The sequence below is a fragment of the Callithrix jacchus genome, chromosome 2, assembly GCF_049354715.1.
Source record: "Callithrix jacchus isolate 240 chromosome 2, calJac240_pri, whole genome shotgun sequence".
Taxonomy (NCBI): Eukaryota; Metazoa; Chordata; class Mammalia; order Primates; family Cebidae; genus Callithrix; species Callithrix jacchus.
Genome location: NC_133503.1, coordinates 115,180,883 through 115,198,926, shown reverse-complemented (window position 1 = coordinate 115,198,926; position 18,044 = coordinate 115,180,883). Strand labels below are relative to the sequence as shown.

The window sequence follows — 18,044 nt, the reverse complement described above, 5'->3', positions numbered from 1 at the left end:
CAGTAGCCTGTTGGTTATCAGATCAACTGTTGAGATGAGATTTCACAATACTCATGTTCAGGTAACCCTAATTTTACTTAATAATGCCCCAAAGCATAAAAGCAGTGATGCCGGCAATTCCACTATGGCAAGGAGAAGCCGTAAAGTGCTCTCTCTAAATGACAATGTTAAATTTCTCAACGTAATAAGGAAAAAAAATCATATGCTGAGCTTGCTAAAATGTATGATAAGAACAAATCTTCTATTCATGCAATTGTGAAAAAAGGAAAAAGAAATTCATGCTAGTTTTGATTTCTCACTTCAAACTTCAAGAGTTACAGCCACAGTGCATGTGATGTTACAGTGCACTGTTATAATTGTTCTATTTTTAGATATTGTTAATCTCTTACTGATAAGTAACTTGATCATAGGTATGTATGTAGGAAGAAACAATATATATAGGAGTCAGTACTATCTGAGGTTTTGGGAATCCACTGGGAGTCTTAGAACATATCTCTCTTGGATAAGTGGGGACTGCTGTACTTCTAAGGTTTTTTTTTCTAAAATCTATAATGATATATGAAATGAGGTAAGAATCTAAATTATTTTCTTTTTTTAAATTTATTTATTTTACTTTAGGTGCATACTATATCTGGCATTTCTCCCCATGTTATCCCTCCTCACTCTCCCCTCCCTCATTACCCCCCATTGTTTCTCCCCTACCCCCTTCAACTGTCCCCTGTGTGTGATGCTCCTCTCCCTGAGTCCACGTGTTCTCATTGTTCAACACCTACCTATGAGTGAGAACATATGGTGCTTGGCTTTCTGTTCTTGGGTCAGTTTGCTGTGAATGATGATTTCCAGACTCATTCAAGTCCCTACAAAGGACATGAACTCATTGTTTTTTATGGATGTGTAGTATTCCATGGTATATGTACCACATTTTCCCTGTCCAGTCTATCATTAATGGGCATTTGGGTTGGTTCCAGGTCTTTGCTATTGTAAACAGGGCTGCAATGAACATATGTGTGCATGTGTCTTTATAGTAGAATGATTTATAGTTCTTTGGGTATATACCCAATAGTGGGATTGCTGGGTCAAATGGAATTTCTATTTCTAGATCCTTGAGAAATTGCCACACTGTCTTCCACAATGGTTGAACTAATTTACACTCCCACCAACAGTGTAAAAGTGTTCCTATTTCTCCACATCCTCTCCAGCATCTGTTGTCTCCCAATTTTTTAATGATCGCCATTCTAACTGGTGTGAGATGGTATCTCAATGTGGTTTTGATTTGCATTTCTCTAATGACCAGTGATGATGAGCATGTTTTCATATGTTTGTTGGCCTCATATATGTCCTCTTTTAAAAAATGTCTGTTCATATCCTTCACCCACTATTGAATGGAGTTGTTTTTTTCTTGTATATGTGTTTTAGTTCTTCATAGATTCTGGATATTAGCCCTTTGTCAGATGGGTAGATTGCAAAAATTTTTTCCCATTCTGTTGGTTGCTGATTCACTCTAATGATGGTTTCTTTTGCTGTACAGAAGCTCTGGAGTTTAATTAGATCCCATTTGTCTATCCTGGCTTTTATTGCCATTGCTGTTGGTGTTTTAGTCATGAAGTCCTTGCTATACGTATGACCTGGATGGTTTTGCCTATGTTTTCTTCTAGTGTTTTTATGGTGTTAGGTTTTATGTTTAAATCTTCGACCCATCTTGAGTTAATTTTAGTGTATGGTGATAGGTAGGGGTCCAGTTTCTGCTTTCTGCACAATGCTAGCCAGTTTTCCCAACACCATTTATTAAATGTGGAGTCCTTTTCCCATTGCTTGTTTTTGCTGGGTTTGTCAAAGATCAGATGGTTGTAGATGTGTGGTGTTTCTTCTGGGGTCTCTGTTCTGGTACCAGTACCATGCTGTCTATGTCTCTGTTTTAGTACCAGTACCATGCTGTTTTGTTTACTGTAGCCTTGTAGTATAGTTTGAAGTCTGGCAGTGTGATGCCTCTGGCTTTGTTCCTTTTGCTTAGGATTGTCTTGGCGATGTGGGGTCTTTTGTGATTCCATATAAAGTTTAAGGTAGTTTTTTCCAGTTCTGTGAAGAAGGTCATTGGTAGCTTGATGGGGATAGCATTGAATCTGTAGATTACTTTGGGCAGTATGGCCATTTTCATGATATTGATTCTTCCTAACCATGAGCATGGGATGTTTATCCATCTGTTTGTGTCCTCTCTTATTTTGTTGAGCAGTGGTTTGTAGTTCTCCTTGAAGTGGTCCTTTACATCCTTTGTTAGTTGTATGCCTAGGTATTTTATTCTCTTTGTAGCAATTGTGAATGGGTGTTCGCTCTTGATTTGGCTCTCTGTCTGTCTGTTATTGGTATATAGGAATGCTAGTAATATTTGCACATTGATTTTTGTATCCTGAGACTTTGCTGAAGTTGCTTCTCAGTTTGAGAAGATTTTGGGCTGAGATGATGGGGTCTTCTAGATATATGATCATGTCATCTGCAAATAGAGATAATTTGACTTCCTCCTTTCTTAATCAAATATGCTTTATTTCTTTTTCTTGCCTGATTGTTGTGGCTAGAACTTCCAATACTATGTTGAATAGGAGTGGTGAGAGAGGGCATCCTTGTCTAGTGCCTGATTTCAAAGGGAAGTCTTCCAACTTTTGCCCATTCAGTATGATATTGGCTGTAGGTTTGTCATATATAGCTTTTATCATTTTATGATACGTTCCATCAATACCTAGTATATTGAGAGTTTTTAGCATGGAGGGCTGTTGAATTTTATCAAAGGGCTTCTCTGCATTTATTGAGATAATCATGTGGTTTTTGTCTTTGGTTCCGTTTATGCGATGGATTACATTTATGGATTTGGGTATGTTGAACCAGCCTTGCATCCCCAGGATGAAGCCTACTTGGTCGTGATGGATAAGCTTCTTGATGTGCTGTTGCAATCTGTTTGCCAGTATTTTACTGACGATTTTTGCATCGATGTTCATCATGGATATTGGCCTGAAGTTTTCTTTTTTCGTCGAGTCTCTGCCTGGTTTTGGTATCAGGATGATGTTGGTCTCATAAAATGAGTTAGGGAGGATTCCCTCCTTTTGTATTTTTGATACAGTTTCAGAAGGAATGGAACCAGCTCCTCTTTGTATGTCTGGTAGAATTTGGCTGTGAACCTGTCCGGACCTGGACTTTTTTGGTTGGCAGGCTAGTGATTGCTGCCTCTACTTTAGCCCTTGTTATTGGTCTATGCAGGGTTTCAGCTTCCTCCTGGTTTAGTGTTGGTAGAGAACAAGTGTCTAGGAATTTATCCATTTCTTCCTGGTTTACTGGTTTATGTGGGTAGAGCTGTTTGTAGTAATCTCCGATGGTAGTTTGTATTTCTGTGGGATCAGTGGTGATCGTTTTTTATTTCATCTATTTGATTCTTCTCCCTTTTCTTTTTTATTATTTGAGCTAGCAGTCTGTCTATTTTGTTGATCTTTTCAAAAAACCAGCTACTGGATTTACTGATTTTTTAAAGGGGTTTTTGGGTCTCTATCTCCTTCAGTTCTGCTCTGATCTTAGTAATCTCTTGTCTTCTGCTAGCTTTTGAGTTTTTTCGATCTTGCTCCTCTAGCTCTTTCAATTTTGATGATAGGGTGTTGACTTTGATCTTTCCTCTCTTCTCTGGTGGGCATTTATTGCTACAAATTTCCCTCTCGATACTGCTTTAAAGGTGTCCCAGAGATTCTGGTAAGTTTTGTCTTCATTCTGGTTGGTTTCAAAGAACATCTTCATTTCTGCCTTCATTTCATTGTTTATCCAGTCAACACTCAGAAGCAAGTTGTTCAGTTTCCAAGTGGTTGTGCGGGTTTGAGTGTGTTTCTTGAACCTGAGTTCTAGTCTGATTGTGCTGTGGTCTGATAGACTGTTTGTTAGGATTTCTGTTCTTTTGCATTTGCTGAGGAGTGATTTGCTTCCAATGATGTGGTCAGTTTTAGAGTAAGTGCAATGTGGTGCTGAGTAAAATGTATATTCTGTGGATTTGGGATGGAGCATTCTATATATGTCTATTAGATCTGCTTCGTCCAGCTCTGCATTCAAGTCCTGGATATCGTTGTTAATTTTCTGTCTCATTGATCTGTCTAATATTGACCGTGGAGTATTGAAGTCTCCCACTATTATTGTGTGGGAGTCTAAATCTCGTTTTAGGTCATTAAGAACCTGCTTTATGTATCTGGGTGCTCCTGTGTTGGGGGCGTATATATTTAGGATAGTTAGCTCTTCCTGTTGGATTGATCCTTTTACCATAATGTAATGTCCTTCTTTGTCTCTTTTGATCTTTGTTGGTTTGAAGTCCGTTTTATCAGAGACTAGGATTGCAACCCTGCTTTTTTTTCTTCTTGATTTGCTTGGTAAATCTTCCATCCCTTTATTTTGAGTCTATGTGTGTCTTTGTATGTGAGATGGGTTTCTTGAATACACCACACCGATGGATTCTATTTAATCCAGTTTGCCAATCTGTGTCTTTTGATTGGGGCATTTAGGCCATTTACATTCAATGTTAATATTGTTATGTGTGAATTTGATCCTGCCATTTTGTTACTGGCTGGTTTTCTTTCTCATTAGTTGACTCATTTTCTTCATTGCATTTTTGGTCTTTGCCAACTGGTTTACTTTTGCAGTGGCTGGTACTTGTTCCTTTAGATGCTTAGTGTTTCTTTCAGAAGCTCTTGTAGGGCAGGTCTGGTGGTAACAAAATCTCTCAATAATTGCTTGTCCATAAAGGATTTTATTTCTCCTTCACTTATGAAGCTTAGTTTGGCTGGATATGAGATTCTGGGTTGAAAATTCTTTTTTATAAGGATGTTTAATATCGGCCCCCACTGTCTTCTGGATTGTAGAGTTTCTGCTGAGAGATCCATGGTAAGTCTGATTGGCTTCCCTCTGTGGGTGACCTGACCTTTCTCTCTGGCTGCCCTTAGCATTTTTTCCTTCATTTCGACCCTGGTGAATCTGACAATTATGTGCCTTGGGGTTGCTCTTCTTGAGGAATATCTTTGTGGAGTTCTCTGTATTTCTTGAATTTGAAAATTGGACTGCCTTGCTAGGCTTGGGAAGTTCTTCTGGTTAATATCCTGGAGTGTGTTTTCCAGCTTGGATTCATTCTCCCTGTCATATTCAGGTACACCCATCAAGCATAGATTAGGTTTTTTCACATAATCCCATATTTGTTGGAGGCTTTGTTCATTTATTTTCACTGTCTTTTCTCTTGTATTGCCTTCTCTTTTTACTTCAATAAGTTGATATTCAATCTCTGATATCCTTTCTTCTGCTTGATCGACTCAGCTATTAAAAATTCTGTTTGCTTCACATAGTTCTTGTGCTGTGTTCTTCAACTCCATCAAGTCATTTATGTTCTTCTCTAAGATGGTTATTCCAGTTAGCATTTGGTGTAACCTTTTTTCAGGGTTTTTGGTTTCTTTGCATTGAGTTACAACGTGTTCCTTTAACTCTGAACAATTTGTTATTATCCATCTTCTGAATCCTGTTTCCGTCAATTCTTCACACTCCATCTCAGTCAAGTTGTGATTCTGTGTTGTTGAGGAGTCGTGGTTGGAGCTAGGAGATCTCTGGGTTTCTGCATCTCTTTCGCTGGGTGTTGTAAGTTGAGTTGTGTCTAACCTGCCATCTTGGATCCAAGCTCTAAATTAATTATTTTCTAAGTAACTAGAGACCCAACCCACTTGTGAAATTACTCCCCCATTGATTTGTGAGTCACATGTAGAACATATTCCTTTCTTACGCTTACCAAGATCTTCATGACATCACAGTTAGCTACATACCTTTACAACACTGATTTACTTATCCTTATTTTAGAAAATATTTTAGTATATCGTAGAGTAAGTTTCCTTTCATCACTATCTTTACCAAAATAGAAAACAAAATGCCTGCAAACACACAAAAAGACAAAGCCAAACTCTAGTTACTGTTTCTGACATTTTTACATCTTCAATTAAGGCTCTTTTGTCCTTGGGTTGTCTCAGTCTACCAGTTAAAACATGAGCAAGAGTCTATCTGTGGCCTTTGAAATTCCTATAATTTATTTGCTATAAAAATTTTTCCTTACCTAGTAAAATTCATAACCATAGTTTAAACATAAATTAGGACTTTGTCAGACATAATACTTAAGCTGGAATGTCTCCCCAAGTAACAGATTTGTGTTTTCCAAAGGCCTACACAGAACTCTCACTTTTTTCTTAATAAATACCAATTTCTTATATGTTTTCATTTTACATAGGAATTTATTTAAATGTCAAGTATAATATAATTTTTTCTATGGACAAACAGAATTTTTTTATTTTTAAATCAATACTTATAAATAGGTACCAAAAAATTAAAAACCACGGTTCTCAGGACCACTCAGCCTGGTAGTACAGGAAAGTTGGCTCAATTTCCAGAACACCAAAACACAATGAAAATGTGACTAACAATACTCATGGTCAAAATCTGGACATAAATGAGTCATAAATCTCTCATATTCTCTAAGAACTCTAGATAAACTCTTTTTCAATGTGTATGAAACAGATTGATTCAGATTTGCTTGCTTTGTATTAACTTCATTGTGGTTCTGATTCAATCCATGAAAATCTTGCCTGATGCCATACTGAAAAAAATCCTTTTATAAACTTATGGCACCAATTGTGAAATGCATTTTTGTGAAAAGCTTTTATGTCAATGATGGCCAATGGCAACTCATGACCATATTAACACAATGCATATGCTCTGTTTGGCCCATATAGTGTTTATAAAAGATCTTGAATAATATGCCAATATTGTTAATTTGAGCAATTTCATATAAAATCTGGATTTCTAGCTTTCTTTAAAACACTATTGGGACATCTTTCCCACCTGGCAATAATCAGCTAGAATCAAACCACTGCAGCTTCCGTCAGATAAATTAGCAGTGATCACTTCTCTCTGAGATAGGACTCTCATTCATTTACACCATCAGCCTAACTACAAAATGCATTCAATTAGGTAACCTCTGCTTTAAATGATGTTTCCTTATCATGTGTGATGAAAATTAATGGGATATTTAATTCAAAATGACAGATTTTAGAAGACCAAATAAGAGCTCGAGATCAGGCGACCACAGGAGCTAATTTTGCAGTACAGGAGATAAACCTCAAACACCTACAAGGAGTTGGAGATCTTCGAGGAAGAGTAGCCAGGTGAGAAGAAGCCTGTTGACTAATGTTTAACAGTCAATTCTTGGCCAGTGAATTCTCATTCCCAAACAAGTTCCATGTCATAGAAAAAAGATATTGTCTACACATTAAGCTAAACTAATGAGATGGCAATTGGGAAAGTGTACCACAGAACTTCGAATGCCTCATGCTACCTGTGAGATTCAAAGTTTCTATAAAGACCCCTTACACAGCTTGGTTCCAATGCAAGTGACCAGAGTTCTGTCTTTACAGCCTCAACTGTGCAAGTACCAACATCCATACACAGACACACCTTCACAACCATGTACAAAATCCCCATATGTGTCAAATGCTAATGAGTAAAACATTGAAAATATACGAGAATTATATTAAAGAGTCTAACAAAAGGGATTTACTGCCTAATGGATAAAGTTCTGAATAGCTCTTTTGTATAAGATTTCTAAATCAAAAGAATTAATGGCATGCAGTTCAGCAAGTATGTGTAGGTATTGAGAATGGCAGGACCACTCTGGTGGACACATCAAAGACGACCTGTGAATGGCTGACTGTGGACACCTTTCCCTCTCTACATCTTCTGCCAGTACCTCATTCCTCTCTCCTATAACACTCACATCTCCATCTGGTTGATCCACTTGGACGTGTTCATGACCAAATAGGAATTAGATAATTACTACCTAAGACAAAGCTCTCCTAGGGTATTTACCCATTTTATTTGACAAAAATGTATTAAGCACTGATCTTATGCCAGGTAGTGGTCTCCTTCCTATAGTTGTTCACAGTCTACCAGGGAAAACAAGCCGTGTCGATAGCCAATGAAGTGAATGCTGTACTAAAAGTCTGGGATGCTATGGAAATGTCCAAATCAGGCCCATGTGGAGGACAAGCTTCCAGGGGAGGTGACACTTGAGCTGAGTTTTGAAGGATTTATAACAGTTAACTAGACAAGAAAGGGTGAGAAAGATACTTTACCTGGAAGAACAGCATGTGCAGAAGAACTGAGGGAAAGATCACTGTGACATAGTCATGGGCTACCTGTGAGAATGGCATTTTAGTTATGATATTTTGCAGTAGGAATTTTGAGAAAGTTGGGAGATGGAGCCAGAGAAGCAGTCCAGACCTAAAATATGAGGGGTCTTGTAGGTTAAGGTAGAGTTTGAACTTTATGTAGAAGGTTATAAAGGACCATGGGGAGATTTTAAGTAAGGGAATAGTATATCATATTTTGTGACATTCTAGTTTTAGCTGAATTGCTAGGATACAAAAGAGGGTGTGGAGATCAGAGGAAGGCTATTGCATCAATCGAGGTGGGAAGTAGCAGGGCCTAAACCAAGGCACTAGTCATAAAAGCCCAAAGGAGGGGACAGACGACACAAGACACTAGGGAAATAGAATATACAGGATCAATGCATGAATAAACACGGAAGATGAATTAAGCAGGTGGAGGTCAAGGATATTCCACAGAGAAGGAAATTTGAAACAAAGCGCAGTTATAACAAGGAGGTGGAAAGAGACACAGGGAGTAATAATGTGTTTGGCTTCCATCATGTTGTATATGAGAAGTCATCAGACTATTAACTAGAATGGGCATGGAGTTCAAAGGGGAAGAAGGAAGGAGGTGTCAAGGATGCCCAGGTTTCTGGTTGGCCCACAACAGAAATGGCTTTGGGAAAGACTTTGTAGTTCTGGAGTGTGGCTTCATTCCTGTTAAAAATAAAAGATGCCATCTAGGAAATAATACGTATGGTTTAAAAACTCTCATCAGAGAAAAAAATAGCCATTGGCCAGTCCAGAGAATAAACATGTTAATTTATATTGTATATAAATATATAAATAGAAAAATATATATATAAATATATATTTCATTATTTAATATTTGATCAATACCAAAGAAGTTTTATAATATTTGGGTAAGTTATGAAACAAGATAAAACAAATACCAGCAAACCCACAACCCTATTTAGGTGTGCCAAGATTTTGCAAGAAGATAAAACCAAACATGGCTTCTTTGTTTGTTTCTTTTTTGAGACAGAGTCTCGCTCTGTCACCCTGGCTGGAGTGCAGTGGTGCAATCTTGGCTCACTGCAACCTCTGCCTCCCAGGTTCAGACAATTATCATGCCTCAGCCTCCTGAGTAGCCGGATTTACTGGTGCATGCCACCATGCTTGGCTTATTTCAAACATGTTTTAAATGAAATATAATTTGGTTCAATTTGGTGGTATGCTGATGACACTCCTACCAATTATTTCTTTCTGCAAACCACTTACAAACATATTTTATTTTTATAAATCCTGTTTTATTTGTAAGACAAAATAGCAAATGGATATGAAAGAAACTAAGAGATCAATGAAATTACATCAAGAAGATGTGCAATTCTTTTTGCTCTTGTTGCTTTTTGTTTACCTTCCCCTTCAGTCATAAGCAGTGATTTCAGGACAAGGTCTTAGTTTTCCTTGAAATGTCTCCCTTTTATGGAAAATTTCTGAAATCTATTTGGCAATCTGAGACAGAATTTGGCTAACAGCCATGAGACTTAAATTCACCCTCCCTCTCCTGTTTCTTTTCTGTGCTTTTGCCAGGCAAATGACTAATGGACAAGCTAAGGCAGATTGATTACTGTCTCTCCACATAGAGGGACCTCAATTCCAATGAGCATTTTGGCATAAGTAAAATTAAGTTGATTGTTTTAACATAATTGTTAGCAAATATTTTACTGCTTCATAAATCAAGCTTAATATTGAATAACTACAATGAGATTTGAATTTTACACCTTATTTTCTACGGCAATACATTGCAGTTTAAAAGTTAAGTGCTCCCAATAAGATGAGTTTCTCAAAGCTGCCAGCCTGCTTTTGACATCCCGTCCTTTATTTGATAGACTAGTATCAAGTGCAACAAAGGAAAAGGTGAGCATGCCAAGGGCACCCATTGGGATGGATGGGACTTACAATTCGTAGCATCAGTCAGAGGCCCACTCTCTAGGCCTCATGCGGCTCTTTAGGACTCCAGAACAAACCTACATGTGGGAGGGAAAAAAGATAAATTTTGTTAGCTTGTGATTAAAAGCAAAATCATGTTCTCTAAAGAAACATAGGTTAGGCACAATGGCTCACACCTGTAATCACAGCACTCTGGGAGACCAAGGTGGGGGGATCACAAGGTCAGGAGTTCGAGAGCAGCTTGGCCAACACGGTGAAACCCTGTCTCTACTAAAAAAAATACCAAAAAATTAGCTGGGCATGGTGACACATACCTGTAATCCCAGCTACTCAGGAGACTGAGCAGGAGAATTGCTTGAATATCAACTTTTGAAAATTTAAGAGAAGACATGCCTGCTTATATAGAGCAGAATAAAGACATTTTATTCCACTCTCTTACTTGAGACAATTCAATGTCAGTGAAAAATAAATGAAGGAAAACAAAAACTCCAACTTATTAATATATTATGGAAGCTGCTGCAGCCACTAAGCACAAACAGCACACTTACCAAATATTGTGACATTTGGACTGATACAGTCCTTCTCAGATTTTAAACATAATAATTTCCCACTAGTCAACAGTCATAATTTTGAGACACTGGCAAAATGGAATAGAGCAGCATTACCTAGAGGCTCGGGTGGGTCATTAGAGAGAGAGGACATGATGTCCCCTTAAAGATTCAGGTCAGCAACACCGAACAGCTGGGAGGTATAGCCAAAGATGCAACCATGTTTTTTATCATTTCTGTCATCTAGAACCTCCCTCCTTGCCTACTTACACCTGAGAGAAACTGGCTGAGGAGGGAGAGCGATTTGATACTGCAAGCCTGAATAGAGGATGAGATCTACCTGCCACCAAACACACTCACTGATCCTCTCCAGGTGGCCAGAAACATTCAAATATGTAATAGTGATTATTAGAATGCAGTCATGATTATGAATCACTTCCACTTTCATCCCCAGATAAACAGAAGACAGATAGATGACAGATCGACAGACAGATACTAGATAGATAAAAACATAGGCAAAAGACCAGCGAATACATTTCATGAAGGAATTACCAGAAAAGTATGGGAAGAGTTCAAACCAAAAGTTCTCCTGGTTTCAAAGAAATTAAGAATAAAAGAATTTTAATTTTTTTCAAAAAGGTTACTTGTAAACAGTCACATGTAATTTGGCCCTTCCAAAAGCTTCACTGAATCTACAGTAAAAATATTTTATCTTTAAAATATAAACCCATAAGGACAGGGGATATCAGCATAGAAGTCTTGGAACCTAGAAAGCAGATGGAAACATGAAAGCTGCCTTAGCAGAATTAAGGCCAATTTTAAAGTTGTAGGATAAGCTGAGAACAACCTGACTCTATGCAACAGAATTCTCAAAAGGCGTCAGGCCCTTGCCTCTAGGGAGGGGAACAAAGAGAGGCAGTGAGAGGAAGGGTCAGAAACCACCGTAGTTTATTATTAGCTTTTTAGTTATTACTAACTTTCAAATTACAGGCATGTTTTACCTTGATAAAATAAATAATAATTTTTAAAATAAGGTATAAAAAGCTTTCCCTCAAAAGAGACTATCAAATAACGAAAGGAGATAGATAAACTGGAATTGCTCATGGATAAAGTAAAAGAAAAAGTTAAGCTATTATGAAGATTAATATACTTTAGAAACTCCTAAAATAGAACAAATACAAACAAAAATAACAAGCTATAAAAAGTAAAAACATGAGTAAACCACACGAAATGAAAATAGATATTTTCCATATAAAAATGATTATAGAAAAATTGTTATATGATAGACAAGGAAAACTCATCCAACATAGAAATAATACAAGGCCCTAAAGAAGAAACAGAAATTCTTTCAAAAAAATTCATGAATATAAGAGAAGAAAGCTTTCTTGAAATAGAGATTTGAGTCTATAGATTGAAAGCAAAAACTGTGAGTGACCATGGAAAAAATTATATAAGAACAAGGAAACCAAGATATCCTGGTTGAAGTTGCTGAACAGCAAAGATAAAGACTCACACAGCATCCAGGTAGACAAAGCAAGTCTCATTTAAAGAAAGGAAAGAAATGTTATCACCTCAGACTTGTCCACCTCAGCCAATGCCAGAAAAGAATGGATTGACTGTTCCAAAAGAAAGAAAAACAATGTTATCTTAACTAAGTTACCTTTCAATTACAAGAGAAATTGGGCATTCTCAAGAACTTGAGAACTCTAGCACTCCTGAGCCCTGCTTTTAAAATCTGGATGACAAAATATGGCCAACCATGGAATTAACCAAAATAAGGATTTTAGAAAAGAAATCACGGTTTGAAAGGATTATCAATGAACATATAATGTACATATAGAGTGAACATTAAATAACCATAGGCATTCTAGTGAGAGAACACCATGCAAATGTCGTAAAATTTAGCATTTTAAAATTAGCAAATTACATTTTAAAATGTTGAAGGCACAAGTATATAAACATTTCTTTTCTCATTTTTTGGCATATGGTCGACAGACAATATCTAAAGTTAGTAATATCTAAAGTTGGTATTGAGATGGTAGTTGTGAAAAGTATTAACAATTCCAATCTATAATAGCTTTTTATAGCTTTCTTTTTTTAGAGAAAAATCTCTCTCATAGTGAAGAAATACATATCTGAAATTCAACAATTTCCTCATTTCTCACTAAGAAATTAACCTAAGAAGTTACCTTTTCCTAAAGTAAAATTAAATGTAACATTTTAAAGTTGATGAATATAATATAATCCCAGTATTCTAAATTATGTTTCTTTCTTCCTATCTCTGTATATACATATATATATACACACACATATTTTAAGTATATAATTATGAACAGAATGATAATCAAATATTAACAATGTTATTTTTAAGAGGGATTTGGAAAGACGTTAACTTTCCTCTTTGTTCTTTTAGGCATGAAATTTTTTGTAATGATCATGTACTATTTTAACAGAAACAATAAAATCATTCTAAAGAAGGAGTAGACAGAGGAACTCCTTTTGGAATATAAAGTGCAGCTTAGAAAAGCCGTGAATCAATCCTTGACTTCAACATGTGGGATTAAGCTGGTGGGTGGTTGGGGAGGTGAGAATGAACAGGCGGCAACTCTTGAGATGAGTAAATAAATCGTAGCTGCTAATCTTGTGTGGGTGCTCCCCCCTGTGTCAGGCACCGGCTAAATGCTTTGCATGCATCACCTCCTTCCATTCCTAAATAACCTCCCAATGTAACACTATTCTAGACAGCCACTTAACAGTTTTGAAGGATGAGCCCCCCAGAAGACACTATTCACATTGTCAACCATGTGTTTCTGGCACCCCTGGAGTTGTGTGGTAGACAAATTGTGCAACCATGGCATCATTACCCCTTTTTTTCAGATGAGGAAAACTGAAACTTGTAGGCCGTAAGAAGCTCGTCCCAGATCATAAACCTAGCAAGCAGCAGAAGCAGGATGCAAAGTGTCGTCTATCTGACACCAGAAACCACATTTTTAACCAGTAGCCTCCACTGCACAGGCCCTGCTGTCCCTGAAGATGGGAAACAAGAGAAGGATGGAAGGGAGATGGCACGAAGTGGTGGTCGCAGCAGCCACTCCTGAGTAGTCTTTGGGGGTTTTAAAGAATGTCCTCACATCAGGACATTCTAATTAACCAACAATAGAGGTGCCATTCTGACAATGACAGTTTGTATAGGCAAAGGTGTAAAACAGCTTCTGACCAGTAATTTTGTGCATACCATCCTGCTCCCCCATTCTTGATCAGATTAATTCCTAATTTTTTTTCCCAGCAGCTTCTTTACCCCCACACAGTCAACTTTAATGGTGTTGCTAAAGGAATACCTTTAGTATCCTTTTAAAGAAATGCTTAGGCAAAATTGTCATCTTGACTTACCTTTGCCTCAAATCTTTAGCACCAAAAACTTTAAGGAAAAAAGATTCATTCTGGGACCCTAAAAATGTTGATGTCATGAAGCACACAATATTTATAGCACTTCGTATGATAATATGAAAAAGTAGTCCTAATATTATTTGATGACAGTCAAAACAGTTGACAAATATCAAAATGATCCCAGATAACTCAGATATACAAAAGATAGTCTTTCAGTGCTCTTCAACCTCTCCTTCATGCCTATGTGAAAATATACAGAAGCTGACCACTAATACACTGTGCAATCTGCTGTCTCACAAGAGAGGTCATGGGTGATGGTAGTGGGATGTGGTTGTGTGTTTGCTTCATACTGGGAAGACAGTTAATCTTCAGCGCACCTCACTAGCTCCTTCTGACTAGACTTCCTTCGCTTAATTATCACATGCAACTTTATGGACCAAAGCTTCATTCATATGTTAGTGTGAATTGGTTTTGTCCTAATATGACAATGCCTGACTGAGACCATTCAAGGAACAGGAGTTTTGTTTGAGGTTAAGAGGGTGAAAAATTGGACAAGATGGATTGGAAGATTTTGGTTTGCCAGGACACCTTTTCTAGCCAAAGAAGAATTGATAGTCTGGGGGCCAAGAAAAGAGGATAAAGAGAGGAAAGTGGGTTTAGAATGTGATATAAAAGAGGAACACATTTTAATTTTGCCTAACCATAGGCAGCAGCCTATATTTCCAAAACATTAAAGTTTGTTATAACTCCTAAGACTAAGTTAATATCAAGCTGAAAATGTTAAAATTTCCCTCAATTTACCACAATAGCCCTCTGTAAACTATTTCCATTTCTATTCTGGTTTGGGCCAATGCATTCAACCTGGTTTCTCTCTCATCAGAAAGAGAGGAGAAAAATAAAGGAGATTCCTGAAAAAACTCATATCTACCAACTCATTCTTCAAATGACTTTAGAACTTCAGCCATCAAATGAGTGTGCGGTGTCTACTATAGTACTAAAAATGTTATAAAGATATTGAACTCACCCCAATTTCCATCTTGCCATTAGATGTGATTCAAGCATTGTCAAGCTTTCTGGAGACATTCACTTCATCAGGCAAGAGAACCGGCAAATTGAGAAAGTCATTCAAGAATTCATGCCCGCCCTGGAAACTCTTTCCAAGAACTTGGACATGAAGGTAACTGAAAATAGATGGGACTTATATTTTGTGTTACTGCAAGAAGTAAGTTCATTATACCTTATCAAAATGCCCAATCAGGTGCTAATTTTTTAAGAGAACTCTTCTTCCAAAGGGTTTAATTCTGACAGCTCACTCATATACACTGTGGGAACAGTCAATTCCATCAACGAATGTTTAATGTATGTCTGTTGTGTTCCAACACAGCCATCTACTCTAAGCATTCATTGCTTGAGTCCACCATTCCTGTTATTTTTTTTTTCTCTCTGGAAGTAGTAAAATTATTTTTACTCAAAGACTATGGAACCAAAGAATATAAACAAAAGAATGTCCCATGGAAGCTATTATTATTAAAAGTCCAACATAAATGTGAATTGTTTATGTTACATCCCTGCTTAAAACCCTGCAATAGGTTATATCGCTTATAAAATAACATGTAAGTCCTTTGATTGGTCTGGATTTTAAAAGCCATCTCTACACTGGCCCCTGCTTCTTGACTCACTCTTTATGCCCAGTGATACTGAGCTCCTCCCTGTAGGTAGGTCCCTACTCACACCAAGATATTACACATCTTCCCCTAGTTCATGCTAGTTTTCTTCCTGAAGCGTCTCTTTTTCATCTTCCCAGTCAATGGTTTCACTAAAGTAGAGCCCAATGCAAAGATTTCTGTGCTCCACTTTGTCACAAATCTTATGCAAAACAAGCACTTCTCTTCTCCTCTGAAGTCAGGAGGACTTATTCAGAATTCTCCTTCATTTTTCTCTGTCCTTTCTAATGAGAGAGAAACCAGGTTGAATATCTTGGCCCAAACCAGAGCAACAACTTGAAATAGTGTAGATGGGGATATTGTGGTAAATTGAGGGAAATTTTACATTTTCAGCTTGATATTAACTTAGTTATAGGAGTTATACCAAATTTGGGAAGAGCAAAGTAGAAATCCTCTGGACATTGGGAATATGAAAGTTTGTTGTTTGATCATTCGTTGGTGAGAGCCCGTTAGTCCAGAGGAGGTATTACTGAGCACAGAGTTTACTCCAGTCCCATCTCGTTCTCCTTATCTACCTCCTTCTCACCCATCTTATTAGGCCCAATAATTTTAAGTTCTCTTTGTTTTTCAATACACCCAATCATATCAACAACATATTATGGCAATTTTATCTCTGGTTTTCTGATTTAATTCTTAATCGCTTTTCTTAAAGTCTTGACCAGAAATTCCAGAACAATGCTAAATAAAAGTGGTCATAGAAGGCAGCCTCTCTGCTTCCTGATTATCCTGGAAATGTCTTTGCTGTTGGTAGCCGGCTATTGGTTTGAAATATTTTTTATTCGTATTAAGGAAGTATCCACTGATTCCGAATTTAGTTTTTTATAAGGATCAAATGTCTACTTTAGTCAAATGCCTTTTAGATATCAACAAATATCTAGAACCACCATATTGGTTGTTTTTTGGTTGGGGGATCGGTGTGTTGTTTGCTGATTTCTTTGATCTTCTAATGTGTTAATACATTTCCCAATACTGAAACATTCTTGCATTTCTGTAATGAAAGCTATACAGTTATTGCATAATAATTCAATATTTAATTTGGCATCAGGATTCAAAAGTGACATTTGACTATAATTCCTTACTCTTTCTGTTAATATATTTTTAAATATAACACATACATATAGCTCAAAAATCAAAACTACATAAGAAAATATAGACAGAATTTTTATTCCCACCCCTTAACCATTCATCACATTTTTTTTCACGATCCTCACAGGTAACCATTTTTATTAGTCTATTGTGGATGCATTCAGTATGCCCTTTGCAGATATGAGCAAATGCAAATACATATTTTTATTCCCCCTTTATTGCACAAAAGATAGTATGTATACATATATATATACACACACATATATATGGCTATGCCTTAAAAAAAACACTAAACAAATATATCCTGAAGATCTTTCCATGTTGTTACATGGAGACGTTCCTTATCCTTTTTTACAACTGTATACTCTTTCTTTGGATGTAATAATTCATTTAACCACTCTTGCATAGATGGATATTTGGGTTCTTTTAAACATTTTGCTCTTTCAAAAGATGCTACAATAAATAACCTTGCACATAGGTCATTTTGTATGTGTATAGATATATCTGTAGAATAAATATCCAGAAGTTGGATTCCTGGATCAAAAGATACATGTGTGTTGTTTTGAAAGATCTTGCCAAATTGCTTTCTAAACAGCTTTTACCTCATTGCACACCCACTAGCAATATGTAAAATGTCCTGTGTCTCCATTGCCTTGCCAATGCAGTGTTGTTCAACTACTGAATTTTGCCATTCTTATAGGAAAAAGGCAGTATCTCTTTGTTTTAATTGGCCATTTTTATTATGGAAGAAGTTGAGCATCTTTTCACATATTTAAGGGCCATTTGTATTTCTTTTTTGGTGAGCTATCTGTTCAGGTCTTTTGCCAACTTCTCTATTGGGCTTTTTTTCCTCTTTATCTCTAGGAGTTCTTTATATGTCAGGAAAATGAGCTGTTTTCTCTATGACATGAATTGAAAATACATTTCCCAGTTTGTCATAGGTCTTTGATTTTGACATGCACAAATAGTTCTCTAGTTGTAGCTGAATTTATCAGTTCTTTTGTGGCTTCTGGAATTTCAAATCAGTTAGAAAGAGCATCCCTACGCAAAGGCTTGAAAGAATCATGGCTTTATTGTTTATACATAAATCTTTGATCCATTTGTAGTTTTCCTAATATGTGTCTTAATTACTGTCTTAATTATTGAATCTTTATAGT

The 18,044-nt window shown here is 36.8% G+C and overlaps 1 protein-coding gene across 1 annotated transcript in view; it reads left to right on the top strand.

Annotated features, from left to right (window-relative positions):
* The window catches only part of FAM81B (family with sequence similarity 81 member B), a 72,883-nt gene that overhangs the window by 35,403 nt on the left and 19,436 nt on the right, over positions 1 to 18,044 (top strand). Inside the window, exons 6-7 of the mRNA XM_035291898.3 lie at positions 7,090 to 7,208; positions 15,125 to 15,254. Coding sequence (XP_035147789.3) covers positions 7,090 to 7,208; positions 15,125 to 15,254 — 249 coding nt within the window. The remainder of the gene's footprint in view (positions 1 to 7,089; positions 7,209 to 15,124; positions 15,255 to 18,044) is intronic.